This window comes from Hirundo rustica, chromosome 15 (assembly GCF_015227805.2).
Source record: "Hirundo rustica isolate bHirRus1 chromosome 15, bHirRus1.pri.v3, whole genome shotgun sequence".
NCBI lineage: Eukaryota > Metazoa > Chordata > Aves > Passeriformes > Hirundinidae > Hirundo > Hirundo rustica.
The window spans coordinates 9517674-9533254 of NC_053464.1; the positions used below are offsets into that span (position 1 = coordinate 9517674).

A 15581-nucleotide genomic window follows, 5' to 3' on the forward strand; every position below is an offset into this window, starting at 1 on the left:
GAACAAACATGGTACGTAAGAGTTACAAAAAAGGAAGGTCACACCCAAAAGGCAGCTGTAATGCTTTTATTATTTTAGGATTCTGTCCAACTGTAATACCTAAAATACATCTCAGAAAGGACTCAAACATTACAGCAGGCATGAGGTGGAGTAAGATTAAAACAACATCATGATGAAGGGTACAGGCTCACTTGAGCAGCTTCATCACCGAGCTGAAAGGTGCCAGATTCTCACAGGACTTCATCCACTTCTGCACGTTGGCCGGGGCGGTGTTGGCGGTGCCCGTCTGCTGCAGCGCGCACCACGCCACCACATCGGCCACCGTCAGTTCACTGCCCACCAGCCACGAGCTCTTGCCCAGGGCAGCGTTCATGGAGCGCAGCACTGCTCCTCTCTCCTTGCTGCTGCCTTCTTTCAGCTGGAAGAGGGCTGTGTCCACCCAGCTGTCGATCAGAGTTGAGGTAACTGCATTGTACTTCTGCCCAAACAGGGAAAAGAGAAATCGAGCGATGTTCCCCTCTCCTTCTATCGGACACATGGTTTGAATGCTAAACTTCATCTGGGGTTTGGGAACTGAAATTAACAGAAGGGGAAAAAAAAGTGAATACAACATAGTAAAGAAATTAACTAGAACGGTAATTCCACGATGTACGTTTGTAAGGCCAGCACCACAGTTTTCAGTCTTGTGGGATAAAGAAATCGCTTTTTGAAAAACTGAGCCAAATCTCCTCCACAATTTCTCTTCTAGCTACCTTATTTGTAGAAACTGAAAAATGTTTTTATTAAAAAAATCCTGAGGGTACAAACAACCCTGTCAATGCCATGTATATTTTAACAGTAGTAACTGTAAACAAGAATCTTTCTCTTCTGGCCCAGCATGGTTCACAGCTATGAAAAGAGAACAAAAATATTTCCCGCTTCTTCATCTCCATATGTCAGCACAGGGACACCGAGGCATCTGTGTGCAAGGGTTTATAATAAGCACAAGTTTCATTTTCTCACCTATTGTAAAATACTGATCTACAAGTTTCATTCTTACCATCCTTCCAAATCAGAGTAAAGCCCAACTGGTACTCATGACGTGGTTTCTTCTTAGTCTGCTCTCCAAAGCATTTCAAGAGGTTTTCTGGCACACTTTTCACCGATGAATGTGTGTGAACAGCTGATAATATTTTGTACCGTTCACAAAGCAGACTGTGTATCACTAACAGTGACAGTGGAGGTAGAGAAGGATTTGCATTGATGACAACATCTTTCAGGGCACCATAATCCTGAATGGAAAGTAAAACATTCAGCAGGTAAGACATGTTCCAGATCATAACAATTGCTTTCATCTGACACCGAAATGTACAGTCATGTATGCGTATATCTGAAATTCTAACGATATTCAAGCCTGGACATTTAAAACTTGTGTAGACCTTTAAACATCTTCCTTCCTTGGCATGTGTCCTGGTTTGGGACAAATTTGGGAGAAAACCCCTGTATAGGATCCCTCTAAGGAAGCAAACCCACGTGGCTCCTCTCTCCAACCGGTCCGGAAAAAAACCAAAACCCTCTTTGGAGAAAAGTGGAAAAAACTATTTTACTAAACAAATGAAGTGCATACAAGTATAAAGAATGAATAGTATGAAACAATAAAACCTCTACTTCTGAAGTGAGATGGCAAACTGAGAAAGTCCTTGCCGTGGGTGTAGCTCGGCTCTCTCTCAGCGTCTCCAGTCCCAGTCCCTCCGGCGCTGCTGGAAAATGCCGAGGTCCAGGCCCCGGTGGGCCGCAGGTGCAGCCCCCAGTGCTCCCTGGGTTTTCAGTCCAGAGCAGGTTTAAACAGTTCCAAGAAAAAGGAAAAAAAACAGTCCAGGGAAATTCTCTGCCCTAGCTAGCTGAAACTAACTAAAAGCAAAGGAAAAAAAAATCTCTGTCCTGCAGTCTCTCCAAGCCTCCGCCAGACACGCCGTCCGCAGAAGAATGTGGAGGAGTCAGGTAGTTTTCTCAAAACAAACTCCGCGCTTCTCCTTGCTCTTAGAACCAGTCTTAAAGGCACAGGACTCAATATACAGCACAAACAGAACAGACGATTGGGGATACAGGCATCATAAAGTTACCCTAGGACAGGCATGTAATTCAAGGACGTGACTGAGGTAAATTCTACTCCAAGATGAAGCCAATGTTAAAGTTTCCAGTTTGGTAACAAACAAGAAACCAACTGTTAAAATTTCAAAATTAACTATTCTTGCTTGAAATTGTATCCGAATGAGCATATATAGAACTAGTATTTATAAATGTTTGTATCTATAATCTGGGTGGCCAAAATGAAATGGTAATTGTAGGTTGTATATTGAGTTCTGAGTGTCCCAGGTTTTAATGTCCCCCCGCTCCCCTTCCAACCCTGAAAACTGAATGTAAAGAAAGTACCTACCAATGTAACTGCTCAACTAAACTCACCTTTCCAAGCATCAGATCTAAATCTGCTCCATTTGTTGTCAAAGGAGAAAATTCATCAGTTTGAATGACATTTGTTACATCAAAGTCAGCATCTGGGGTCTGTATCATCTTGGAGAGCCCATCCACAGCACTCTTCAGTTCATACAAGCGCTTCAGAATCTCTTCCTGGCGGGATTCAAGTGCTTGAAGTGATGGGTCAACCTCTTCCTACAGGAGAGGAAAAAACAAAGCCATGTAAATGTTCACTCAGCTCAGTGTCAAAATAGTCCACAGCTCACTTAACATTAAGTTTTGAAAGACTAAACCCCTTCAGATAGCCAGAGCATTGTGAATATCATGGGCTCATGTCTCTGTTATCCCTGGTCTGTTCCCAGTGTGTTGAGATGGCATATTTAACCAATTCCTGAAATCCCCCTGCTTAATAGTTTTTTTTAAACCATTAGTTATAGCAAACTCTGTAACAGTCAAAGTCAGACAGAGTTGGCAGTGAAGTGCTGAACAATGACTGAAAAATCAAAGACAGATTGTCAGGTTCTTTTCTAAGCCCAGAATGGCAGATTGGTAAATTTGTGGTACAGTGGCCAAACAAGGAAACTTTTTGACCAATCAGGCAGTTAGTAAAAGTAAAAAGCCCTGCAGGTTTAGATGGATGGTATAGTGGATTCAGTCTTTGTTTCAGAGAATAAATCATAGTGGGGGAAAAAAAGCTATGGGCTTTGTTACATGTTAATACTAATGCAGCTTTTTATCTCAATTACCTCACAAGTGTCACATTTTACAATCCCTTTTAAAAGATGAAAAATATATTCCTGTGCCAGGTTTTAAGTCTAAAAGCTTAAAATAAGTTAAACCTTCAAACAGCCTGTTTCTAAGCATCCAGAATACAGATGCTTATTCTCAAATAGCCTATTTCTAAGCATCCAGAATAAGGATGCTTACCCAAACTAACATGGATGAAGAGATAAACAAAGTAAGTAAAATCTTTGTATTCAATTAAAATAATATCCTCAAAGACAAGGCAATGGAAGACCTCTGAAGTGACCCTTAGTTAGTTAGTACACAATTCCATACTTTGCAATGGGAAAGCGTTTCGTTAGCATTCCTCTTAAGTTCTGCCCCAAAGTTACTCCATCAACCTGAGTGAGGGCACAGCAAATCCGTGATGGCATCAAGCTAAAATTGGCCACAAGCGGCCTGTGAGAATGCCAGGCATTCCTGGCACAGGAGAGACGCTGCTCAACTAGACCTATGTAACACAGTATTTGGCATTTTTGTCTTATTTAAGGCAAAAGAAACTGAGAGTAGAAATAGAGGGTGTGTAGGTGGCTATAACCCGAGCTGAGCCAGCAGAGCGATGATGCAGCAGGACACAACGAGGCCTGCTGGGCACTCTCACGGGGCTGGCCAGGGAGCTCGGCAAGGCCATTCAAACATGAAAACCGCGACAGAGACACATGCGAGAGCCCAGAAAAGTCAGAATTGGAACTACTGAAAGTTTTAAAAACATTACAGAGAAATTTCTGAAAACGTTGATTTTATTTAACCCCCGGACGCGCCGCGTACGGCGAGGCGGAGCCAGCGCCCCTCCTGCTGGCTGAGGCGGTGCCAGCGCCCCTCCTGCGGGCTGAGGCGGTGGGACTCGGCCCCGGGAGCTCTCCGGCAACGGAGGCTCCTCCCGGTCCCTACCAGGGGCCGGCGCTCTCACCGGAGGGAATACCGGCCCAGCGCCGCATGCCTGACCTCGCCATGGCGAGCACCGCGGGCCGCAGCCTGAGCAGTCCTTCGGCCCGCCCCTCGCTCCTACCTGCGGCGGCGCGGCGGCGCCGGGGGCGCGGTGCAGGTTGGGCAGGGGGTACATGCAGGTGGGCAGGTGCTCCGCCAGCACCCCCGCGCCGTGCAGCGGCCGCACCTTGTACATCGCGGGCATGGCGGCTCCCGCCCCGCCCCGCCGCGCTGCCGCTCCGCCGCCGCCGGCCCGCCCCCTCCCCGTCCATTGGCTGAACGGCGCGTTACTGACACGCGCGATACCCAATGGAATACCGGTTCTCCCCCCCGCCCTCCTGCCATTGGCCAGCGTTGAGTCGCTGAGCGCGTCCCCACAGGTCGGTGGGCGGGGGGTGCGGGGCGGGCGCGTTCCGCCGCTCCCGGCGCTGAGCGAGCGGGGCGGGAGCCTGAGGGAGAGCGCGGCGCGTCCCGCCCCACCGGGGCCCCGATGGAGGCGGCTGCGCCCTGGTGAGTGTGTGCACCGACCCGGCACCGGCCCTGGTCCTCGCCTTCGCAGCTTCCGTCCAGGCCGCTTTGCTCCCCTCACGGGAGTAGCTCTCCTCGTACGCGCCGTACCCCGGCCGCCAGCGCGGTTCCGGCTTCCCCTCGGTTCCCGCCTCCCCTCCCGGCTCGCCTGGGGAAGCCTGAGTGGGGTTTGCTGCCCGCTCTCACCGCCGTGCTTTGCTGTCCGTCTCTCCCCAGCGCGCAGCCCGCCGGGGCCATCCGGCCCATCGACCGCGGCTCTGTCCATCGCATCTGCTCGGGGCAGGTTGTGCTGAACCTCGGCACTGCCGTGAAAGAGCTCGTGGAAAACAGCCTGGATGCCGGAGCTACCAACATCGGTAACTCTTCCTGGAATTTCATAACTTTTCATAGGCTTCTAAAGCACGTCTTTTTCCTCAAAACTGAGTGCATGTTAGCAAATCTGGGCAAACGCTTTCTGTTTGGGCCAAGCGTGTTTGCAGTGATTTTTCACCGTATATTAACATAGCATTCTGATTTCCAGGCTCCAGCTGCATTCCTAGTAGTATGTGAGATTGTGTTATTTTATTTCTAGCCCCTTTGGCCACTAAAAAAGTGTGTGGCCTGTGCAGCAGTGGTGATCAGGCTGTCCCAGCCGGTGGCCTTGGGCTAGCACAGGGTTGCTTTCCAGAGCTCCCAGGATGGTGGCTGGAATAACTGAGGAAACTTCTGTTCGGACAGAAGTTCAGTGAAGCTGAATTACCTGAAACTACAGACTGGCTTGCATTAGATTGACCTAACTTTTGACTACTATCAGGATTTTTTCTTTCTGTTATTATTCAGTTTTGACATGGGAAGCTGTTATTTGAAAATTTGACTTCAAGTGTAAAATTGGTACCAAACACCATGTGTGAACATAAAGAATTGAAATACTTTATGACTCAATTTTGTAGATATAAAACTTAAAGATCATGGGGCAGAACTGATAGAAGTTTCAGATAATGGCGGTGGAGTGGAAGAGGAAAACTTTGAAGGCTTGAGTAAGTTGAATTTTTTTCATAATTTGGATGTGGGCATTTAGTTTAATCATACTTAATGGGCACTTGGCTTTTACATAATGTGTGTGTTACCTTCAAGACTTGAGCAACACTTGACTGATCTTCTCTAGTGCTCTTGTGGTTATAGTTCTTGTCACTCAGAAATAGTCTTTGGTTTCTTTGCTTGTTTAAGTGGCACAAGCAACAGAAGTAATCACAGAGGAGAAAATCTTGTAAATGTTTACATGGATTAATTAATGTTTAATCATCGGTCGTTGCTGAAGGAGTTGAGCTGTGTGGAAGTGGCTGCTTTGGGAAAGTGAATTATAAACTTGAGTATTTGCTAAAAGGGAACTGACATTGCACTGACTGTCAAACTTCCCATTCGCTAGTTTTGAATGGCACAAAACGCCTGTCCCCTGTCCACCAGCACAGCACAGGCTGCAGCTGTTTTCTGGCAGGGCAAAATCTCTGACAGGCCCAGCAGCAGCAGGGGCAGGTCCTGTGTCCTGCTCTGCTCTTGTAATGCTGAATAAATCTGTGATGTAAGTGTGAAATAACAGGTGCATCTGGGGATTTTAAAGAGATCTTGCTCATAGGAAAAAGCAAAGGCAAGGAGTATTTTGTTTTTAATCATTACATAAAATGCAATGAATAATACAGAAGGTTTTTTGCTTCTTGACATGCATACAAAGTCTAGTTGCATAGACTAGTGTCACTCTGAAGTGAAATATGTATTTGAAATATCTTTTTCCAGCTCTGAAACATTACACATCAAAGATACAAGATTTTTCTGATCTAATACATGTTGAAACATTTGGGTTTCGAGGTGAAGCTTTGAGTTCACTGTGTGCATTAAGGTAATTAATATTATTTATTAGTAGTAGAAAGTTACTGTATACACAGAAAAACTACACCCTTTCAGTTTACCATTATTGATAAAAGGAGGCTTTGGAAAGTTCCAGTTCCTTACTGTTAGGTCAGTTTTGAGCAATAGGTTGCATGACATCCTGAGGCATTTCCAACCAAAGTTATTCTATGATTCTAAGCACCTAATTGGTCATTTTATGTGCAAAATTTAGTGTTACTTAAGTATGCAGATATTTACAGGGTGTATGTATTTGCATGAGTATTTGATCCTCTGATGTAAAGGGCTGTAATATTTAAGTGCTGGTTGTTAGGCTGTAACTCATTAAGACTGTACTTAAATTTCTTTCAGACCAAGTATACATTTTAAATCAGCTTTTGTACACAGTGCTGCTGGTTGCTATTAAAATGAAGAATGTAATATTCAGCAAAAAGAGAGGAATTAATGGGGTACAAATAAGAATGTGCAGCTAGAAAAACATTACACTACTCTGAAGAGCAGGTTCTTAGTTGTTTATGGGGAAGAGTTGCTTTAATTAAACTAACAGTATTGCTGTATTTTCTATGCTGCTTGTCATAAGGAATAGATAATATGGTGCTCAGTGAAAAATTCTGAAGTAATAATTCTCAGTGAATAATAATTTCCTCCCATTAGTGATGTTACCATTTTCACCTGTCATAAGTCAGCAAAGGTTGGGACTCGTTTGGTGTTTGATCACAATGGCAAAATTACTCAGAAGACTCCTTTCCCACGACAGCAAGGAACAACTGTCAGCATCCAGCAGTTGTTTTATACCTTACCAGTGCGGCATAAAGAGTTCCAAAGAAACATCAAAAAGGTAAGGTCAGAAATTCTCAATTCAAAGGAGTGATGTGCCCCAGAATTTATTCACTGCTGAATGAAATTCAGTTCTCTGTAGAATGCATTGATTACAGTCTGTTTCATGCCTGTCTTACATCTTAATCAAATAACAAAACTCTTCTTGTATGCTTTTCTCTTCTGCTTTGCAATATTTGGGTTTAAAGGTACATTCTCAGATTTTCAGATTTTGGAAGAATCCATGTGATGATCACTTATCTGTATTTTAAAACCAGGGACTGCTGTGTTGTGGCTAAATATCAGTCTTGTAAACATCCTGTTTATTTTTGAAGTATTATGTTTCTTTTTAAATTTAGTTTGTAAAGATTTTAAGAATAAAATTCCCCCCCGCCCCGCTCTGTTACCTGCAGATATTGAATGCTTTGTTTACACATTTGTGTTTTAAAAAGAGACATTTCATGTAAATATTGAACTTCCTTTTTCCTTTAATAGGAATATGCAAAAATGGTCCAGCTGCTACAGGCCTACTGTATTGTTTCCAAAGGAGTGCGGATTAACTGCACTAATCAAGTTGGCCAAGGGAAGAAAAGCTGTGTGATATCCACTGCTGGAGGTCCCAGTTTAAAGGAGAACATTGGAGCAGTATTTGGGCAAAAGCAGGTATTGCTTTTATTATTAAAAGGAGAGAGAATGTAGCTATGTAGAGGGATTTTTAATCTCCAGTAAGATGTGAGAGGATGGAGTGTTGGCCTGCAGCACACCCCACAGGCTGCCAGAGGAGAGACACCATGGCTTCCTCTCAAAGTCCTGGATCTGCTCAGAGATGTTTTATGGAAGAGTCATGATTTAGGAGATGGGGTTATGGCTTAATATCTCTCTGAAACCAGTTTTAAGAGCTGCTGTGCCAGAAAATGGGTTGTGTGTCACAAGAACAAGTAATTTTAAAAAATCCTTAAAATGGTGTAATGTGGCAGTCTTAACTGGAGAACAGAAAACAGGTGTTTCCACTTTTGCAAGCTCTTCCTATCAAATAAGTTTTATTCTGGATATCCCTTTAAATGGGATTGCAGTCAGCCCCTGTAGAGCTGCAGACTGTGATGCTTTCTAAGGAATAGCTATAAAAATAATTGTTATCCTCTAGATGAAAGCAGAGATGAAAAAAAAGCTCAAAAACATCCTTCCTACAACTATATTACAGTCATCAGAAGGTTTGAGTAGTTGATAGCTGCTGGGTGTTGATAAACAATTTTCCCCTCCACAGTGCTCGTACAGAGATCTCAAAGCCTGTTCATGCTGTGGCTAAAAGATGAGAGGAAAGATGTAACTTTGTCTTGCCATGTGGCACCAAGCACAGCTGAAAATTGAGTGTTATCTGAATAGAATGTTTAGCTTATAGCCTGCTTTTTAATATTGAATACTTGTTAGAAGCTGTTCTAATGGCAGAAAAATAATAGTGGCATGGGAAAATGTCTGTGGTAAACATAACTGTTCATGGGGAGCTTGTGATTCAAACCACACATTTTTTAATAGTTTTTACTGTTCCTTTCAAAAATAAACTTCTATTACTGCTTTTGCCTTTTATTTTAGCATAAAACTTGTTGAGGTCATATGTATGCCAGACTGTCAATCATTTTGTTGTTCTGCCTGTTTACATTTAATGTAAGGGTCTGTGAAATAAATAAGGCACATATTGTGATATCAAAGAATGAGAACAGGCATTTCTTAAAGGCACTTTTCTGTTTCTCAGTGAACAGTGCTATTATCTTCTAGTAGGTTTGGGTATTTTAAGTGTTTGTTTTTGGTCAGCCAAAATCCACCGTTTTCTCAAATAAATGTTAAGGCTAATAAATGACAATAAAATAGAAGGGAAAAATCTATAAAGGTTTGATGTTTCACTTCCTTCCCTTTTTTTTTTCAGTTGCAGAGCCTTATTCCTTTTGTTCAGCTTCCTCCTAGTGAAGCTGTTTGTGAAGAATATGGACTCAACCCTGCTAACGTGCCACAAAATCTTTATAGGTAATTAGGAAAGTACAAACCACTGCTGTGTCCTGTGGCACTTTGCCGTAAACCATAAAAGGAATAAAAAGGTGTGATTATGGTATTGAGAAGAGCCAAGAACAGCACAGTACATCTTGGGATGCAGTTTTGTAATAGCCTTTGTCAGACAAGGAATTGGGAGAGGAAATGTGTGTAACCATATTCACTGATGCTGTAGAATAGTGTTTCCTTAAGCCCCTTATAAAGTACTTTCCCCTTAAACATGCTTTTCTCATCCATTTTACCTTACTCTTACATTATTTATCCAACAGAATTACTGGCTTTGTTTCTCGTTGCGATCACGGGGTTGGAAGGAGCACAACAGACAGACAGTTCTTCTTTATCAACCAACGTCCCTGTGATCCAGCAAAGGTGACGGGTTTATTTTTCTGTCAGCAGCCCCACTAACTCAGTGTTCTCTGAAAACCTCAGGATCAGAAGCTCATGTGAATGTTTTTTCTTGGTAGTAGAAGTTCCTCTGTCTCAAGTTTCTGTCTTAGTTGTGTCTGAGTGAACAAGATCTCAATCATACAATATATGTTTTAGTACCTTAATTAACGTACACTGGTGCGAAGTAGAAGATATTATTTTTGAAGTTTCTTGTTTTCTCACCTTTTTTGCAGGTTGTCAAGATTGTGAATGAAGTTTATCACTTACACAATAAACACCAGTATCCATTTGTTGTCCTTAACATTGGGGTGGATTCTGGTACGTTCTGAATAATTCTTAGTAACTTCAATAAAGGCTATTACAATTTATTCTTCAATGATGTTTGTATTTAGAGAATATTGCCATTTTCATCTGTATGACTTCCTGCACTCTGGGGATTTTTTAATGCTCAGTTGGTGAGGGAGAAATAGAGTCTAGCTGTGGTTTCACTATTTTTCCTCTCCACCTTTTCTACACTCAAAAAAAAAATTTCCTAAGTGATGAGGAAGAGATCATCTTAAATACAAGAAAACTTGTATCATGTTTTTGTTTGCTGGAATGTTGAGACACTTAAATCTGATTTGCAAACAAACCAGAAGTAATTCTGTGCAATAGCATTGCATTTTATTTGTAAAGCAGTTATATTTTTCTTTTTTTTTTTTTTCCCAGAGTGTGTTGACATCAATGTAACTCCTGACAAAAGGCAAATTTTACTTCAGGAGGAAAAGTTTTTATTAGCAATTCTAAAGACTTCTCTGATGGAGATGTTTGGTAGTGATGTTAACAAACTGAATGTCAATCAGAAACTTCTGGACATTGCAGGTAGGACACAAGATTGGGAAGTTTTGAGTTTGATAAATGGCAGAGAATTAAAGAGGGAAAAACGTGTTTTTAAAAACCCAAAGAAGAAATGAAAAAAAAAAAATAGTATAAAAATAAAGAAGGAGCCTAAGTTATTAAATTATTGTTATGGAAATGACACATGCGAGCACAGCAGAATTTAGTCAACTTTGTGAGGAAAAAACTAACACAGAATTAATTGATAGTACTTGCAAAAGATTTCTTCCAAGATATGAAAAGGGATCTATGTTTTTTTTTAATTAAAAGGCCTTTGAGAAAGAATGGTTAAGGGGTCATAAATAAAATGAAAATTATGTATGAATTTACTGGATTTAAAACTTTGATTCTTTAATGTTATCTACAGAAATTCTCTTGTGACTATGTAGTCTTTCAAGATGTGTTTTGGCATTAAGATCATCTCATTCTCTTCCTTTCATTCAGTAGAGCCCCTTCTAATTTTCCTTTTTGCTGACATATAGAATCAGTTGTAGCCTGATTCTCACTGTTATTTTAAATTAACCTTTAGTAAAATCCTTGTTGGACTGGCAGTTGGTGAGGTTGAAGTTCTCTAATGACCTGCAAATCCCATATACTCTGTGCCTATTGTGCCAGCTCCTTACCACTTTGCCAATGGAATTTTATAGTGACCATTAAAGTATAAGAGCAATTCACTTTTTATTGTCACTCTGTCATTAAACTTTTTTGATAATCTAAATAAAGGTGCTGATTGGACTGATTACTGTTCCAGTTTATAAAGAGACTACAAATTTATTCTTGGTAGTGCCATTAAATGTCTTCAAGATGTAATTGTTTCTGTGTTTGATATAAATGCATTTCAGCCCCACACTCATTGTCTGAAGCTTCAGGGCTCCTTTGAGCAGTTTGCTATTTTTCCACCTCTTTTCATTCCCTTTCCTAAAGCACATAATTTAATTCATGTTTTCAGCTAACTTAGAATCTTGACATACTTTGTATTCTGATTCCATTAGGTAACTTGAAGAGAACACTTCCTGAAGAGACAGAAAAGCCTCAGGCAGAAATGCTGTCTGACTCTGAGACTGAAAATCCAAGTGGTGAAGGCAAAAGAATAATGGCTCTTGCCAGATTAAGGGAGTCGTTCTCTCTCCATCGAGCAACAGAAAGTAATTTTCAAAGCTCTAAAAAGGTAAAACAGCAGCACAGTTCCCCTAGACAAAGGTTACTCGATACCTCTGGGGGTACTGTAAAGATTCAAAAGGCTGCCTTGACTAAGGAGGCTGACAGTTGTCCTAAGTTAGGCTCAAAAGTGTCAATTCCAAGGAGACACTTGAGAAAATTAGAAGATGCTGCCGATTCTGGATTCTGTAGCATTTCTGAGTCAGATGCTGGATGTAGTACACCAGAAGCTGGGAGCTGCATCAATAGTGAAAGTGCAGTTAATTCTGAAGAAGAATTCTGGAGCACAGAAGAACAGATGCAGAGGGAATGTCTTGAAACTGCTGGGTGTAGTAAGAAGTCATTGGACTGTGATGTTCAGGTCTTGGGCACTGAACCCAAGCTAGATCAAGTGAATGACTGGACTGATCAAAACAAGTTCTCTCAGGAAGCCAAAAATTGTTCCCCAAGAGTAAAACGTCTTAAAAGCAGAAACTTTAAAAGTGAAGCAGATGATTCCAAGGCAAGTAAACATCGTGAAGTGAAGAACACTAGTGTTGATGTACTGGTGGAAGTTAAAAAGAAAATTGTGCCTCTCGAATTCTCTATGAAGGTTTTGGCAGAAAAGGTAAAAAAGCTAATGCAGCAACAACAGAAAAATACAGAAACTGAAAATTACAGAAGATTTAAAGCAAAAATTAGTCCTGGAGACAATAAAGTAGCAGAAGATGAATTAAGAAAAGAGATCAGGTATTTCTGCTTTCACTTGCTTAATATATTTTGTTCATCAGTTAATGAAATTAATCAAGCAAAAAGATAAGACCTGTATTGCCATATTGCCTGCTTCTAATTTTATTATCACAAATGGGGGAATCCTTAATGATGGATTTTGTTGTGGCAGATTTTCAGCATTTATATCCTGCTTAAATGAGTGTTGGTTTGTTTGTTTGTTTTTAGTATTGTGTTCTTCAGGGGAGAAACAGAAGGTTTTGAATTTTACATGATAACTGATAAGGGTGTAATTTTTGTAATCTCTTTATATTTTTGTATGCAGTAAAGAAATGTTTGCAAAAATGGAAATCATTGGCCAGTTCAATTTAGGGTTTATAATAGCAAAGCTGAATTCTGATCTTTTCATAATTGACCAACATGCTACTGATGAGAAATACAACTTTGAGATGTTGCAACAACACACTGTTCTCCAAGGTCAGAAGCTGATAGTGTAAGTATTTGCAGTGTTTAACAATAACATGTTTTAAGCTGAATTCAGTGTTTTAGAAGGATCTCTATGATTTATATTTATGTAGCATTTCACACATTCAGAACACTTGAGCCTAAAGTGGTTTTTATATTCAGTGTTTCAAAGAGTCAATCCTCACATAAAACATAAATTCCATGGATGCAGTTGTAGCTGTGCAGCAAGTCAGCGGTCAGATTTCCCTGTTGGATTTCGTAGCAGCTCACAGTTTGGTGGGATATTGGAGACTGTTCCTGCAACAAGAAATGCTGCCAACTGACTTCATTCTGCTGACTAACACTTGGAATTAACTGTTCAGTAGTGAGATTTTTTATTTTTTTTTTTAACAGAGTGAAAAGCTTTACTACAGAGCTCTGTATTAAGTATTTCTGGGTTGTTTCTGAAATCTGTGTTAAGTGCTCTGCACTGTGTACCTATGCAATACCATCTTTTTCTCTCTCTTTCAGGCCTCAAAATCTCGATTTAACAGCAGTAAATGAAACTGTATTGATTGAAAACTTGGAAATATTCAGAAAAAATGGCTTTGATTTTGTCATAAATGAAAATGGTGAGTTTGGACCAGAATTGCTGGAAGTAAAAAGAGTTCAAAGGTTTAATCTTATTATGCAAAAATTCCCTTGGGTGTTATCAGAAGCTTTGAAATAAGGTGCATTACTGTATATGGGATATTTTTAAGACTTGTGATTCTGTGGTCTCTGCATGAACTAACAGAACATTGTAAATTATTCATCTCACCAGCTTTTTACAGTGGTTTTTGAAGACTGTTTGGAGTCACTCTTTGGCTACATGACCGGATGTTCATTTTCTGGATGTTATATTAAAATCCCTTTGTTTTATTAGTACACATGCAGGGATAAATGCGGGCATGTGGTAAATCTAGTAATTTAAAATAAATAGATAGCATTAGTGACTGATTTTCTTTATGGCTTTAGTAATGACTTGCTTTGTTCTTTTGAGCAAATTCTGTAGCCTGTGAGCTCCTTACTGTTTCCCTTATACAGTGAGGATAATGACAGTGCAGTGTGGTACCACTCTGCTCTTTGGGAAGTCACTACACATTTTTTCCATAGTCTTCATTCCAGAATGTTCCAGGGTTTCTTCGGTCTAAATTAATAGCATATTAATTATCAATCTCTTAGCATTGTAAATGCTGAGTCATTTTGTAGTCACATAAGCTCAAGAAAGTTTCATAAACTGTTTGTTCTTTGGAATTGAAGTTTGTTAGAAAGTAGATCTTCCTGCTTTTAAGTTTGCAAACAACTTTTTGGTGGATGTTAAAAGGACATCTGCCATAGTTATGACTTTGGTTAGTTAACTACATCCATCAAAAGATGAAATTTAAACATTGGTATATACATACATCAGTTTTTCTCTCAATAAGAAGTAATTTCCTGTATTTCTCTGTTTCTTTATTATTGCTGCAAACCTTCCAGCTCCTGTAACTCAAAGAGTTAAATTGGTATCATTGCCAACAAGCAAAAACTGGACATTCGGTCCACAAGACATAGATGAGCTCATCTTCATGTTGAGTGACTGCCCTGGAGTGATGTGCAGGCCCTCCAGGGTCAGACAGATGTTTGCTTCTCGAGCTTGCAGGAAGTCTGTAAGTATTGCACATGATGTTTGTGTTCAAATAAATAATTCCACGTTTCCTGATGTAGTACAGGTGACTATATCTGTATGTGTATTGCAGGGCAAGTTTATTTACTGCTGAGTGTCAACAGCTAATACCCTTCCTTCTGTTCCTCGTGTTTTCATCTAGTGTAACTTGGGAAATATTTCTGCTAGTTTTTTATTTTGCTCCAAAGTAATGTGCTCACGAACACCATGTTAGCTGTGTTTTGTCTTCTGATTGTCTGTGTTTTTTACTTTGAATGCCTTGCACGGAATTTATTTACTATAGTAGCTGAAGTACTGCTCTGGTCTGTGTCATCTGGCAAATGGAAAAACAAAATAATTCATTTCTTTTCCTTTGCTTGCAGGTAATGATTGGAACTGCACTGAATGTGCAGGAAATGAGAAAACTGATCACCCATATGGGTGAGATTGAACATCCCTGGAACTGCCCCCATGGAAGGCCCACTATGAGACACATAGTCAGTTTAGACTTGATTTCACCAGAATAAGTCAGTGTCTGTTTATTAACATTTTAAATTTTAATTCTTGTCAATATTTTGAGCTTTTATTGTGACTCTTTTGAGTAAAAAAAAAAAATTAGGCGTTCTTCAGGTTGGAAACAAGAGCACTTGGAGTCATTCAGCAGTATTTCCTTGTTATTCCTGTCAAGTCATCAACACCAACATCCTGAATTCATGTAAATAACTTCTCTCTAATTGCTATTTACTGTGTGTTGTACTTCTTTGAGCAGCAATCAAAACTTTTATAAAATAAATATGTTTGTATATAAAGATCAGGAGTAGGTAAACCTCATTTATAGCAAATACAGTGATTCTTAAAATGAAATGGAATGCGAATTTAAGTCCCTGGCAAT

The 15581-nt window shown here is 40.4% G+C and overlaps 2 protein-coding genes across 2 annotated transcripts; one reads left to right on the plus strand and one right to left on the minus strand.

Moving 5' to 3' along the window:
- Positions 1-51: 51 nt before the first annotated feature.
- On the minus strand, positions 52-4384 carry AIMP2 (aminoacyl tRNA synthetase complex interacting multifunctional protein 2). Its single transcript, XM_040079023.2, has 4 exons — positions 4247-4384; positions 2443-2649; positions 1040-1271; positions 52-573 (listed from the first exon to the last, which is right to left on the minus strand). Exons 1-4 carry the CDS (start codon positions 4367-4369, stop codon positions 188-190), a joined length of 948 nt encoding a protein of 315 aa, XP_039934957.1. The 5' UTR covers positions 4370-4384; the 3' UTR covers positions 52-187.
- A 233-nt stretch (positions 4385-4617) lies between these two features.
- Positions 4618-15498, plus strand: PMS2 (PMS1 homolog 2, mismatch repair system component). The gene is made up of 15 exons (XM_040079504.1): positions 4618-4674; positions 4909-5048; positions 5622-5708; positions 6463-6565; positions 7228-7411; positions 7885-8052; positions 9311-9408; positions 9702-9801; positions 10053-10137; positions 10528-10680; positions 11688-12582; positions 12887-13054; positions 13537-13637; positions 14524-14693; positions 15073-15498. Exons 1-15 carry the CDS (start codon positions 4655-4657, stop codon positions 15214-15216), a joined length of 2616 nt encoding a protein of 871 aa, XP_039935438.1. The 5' UTR covers positions 4618-4654; the 3' UTR covers positions 15217-15498.
- Positions 15499-15581: the final 83 nt, after the last annotated feature.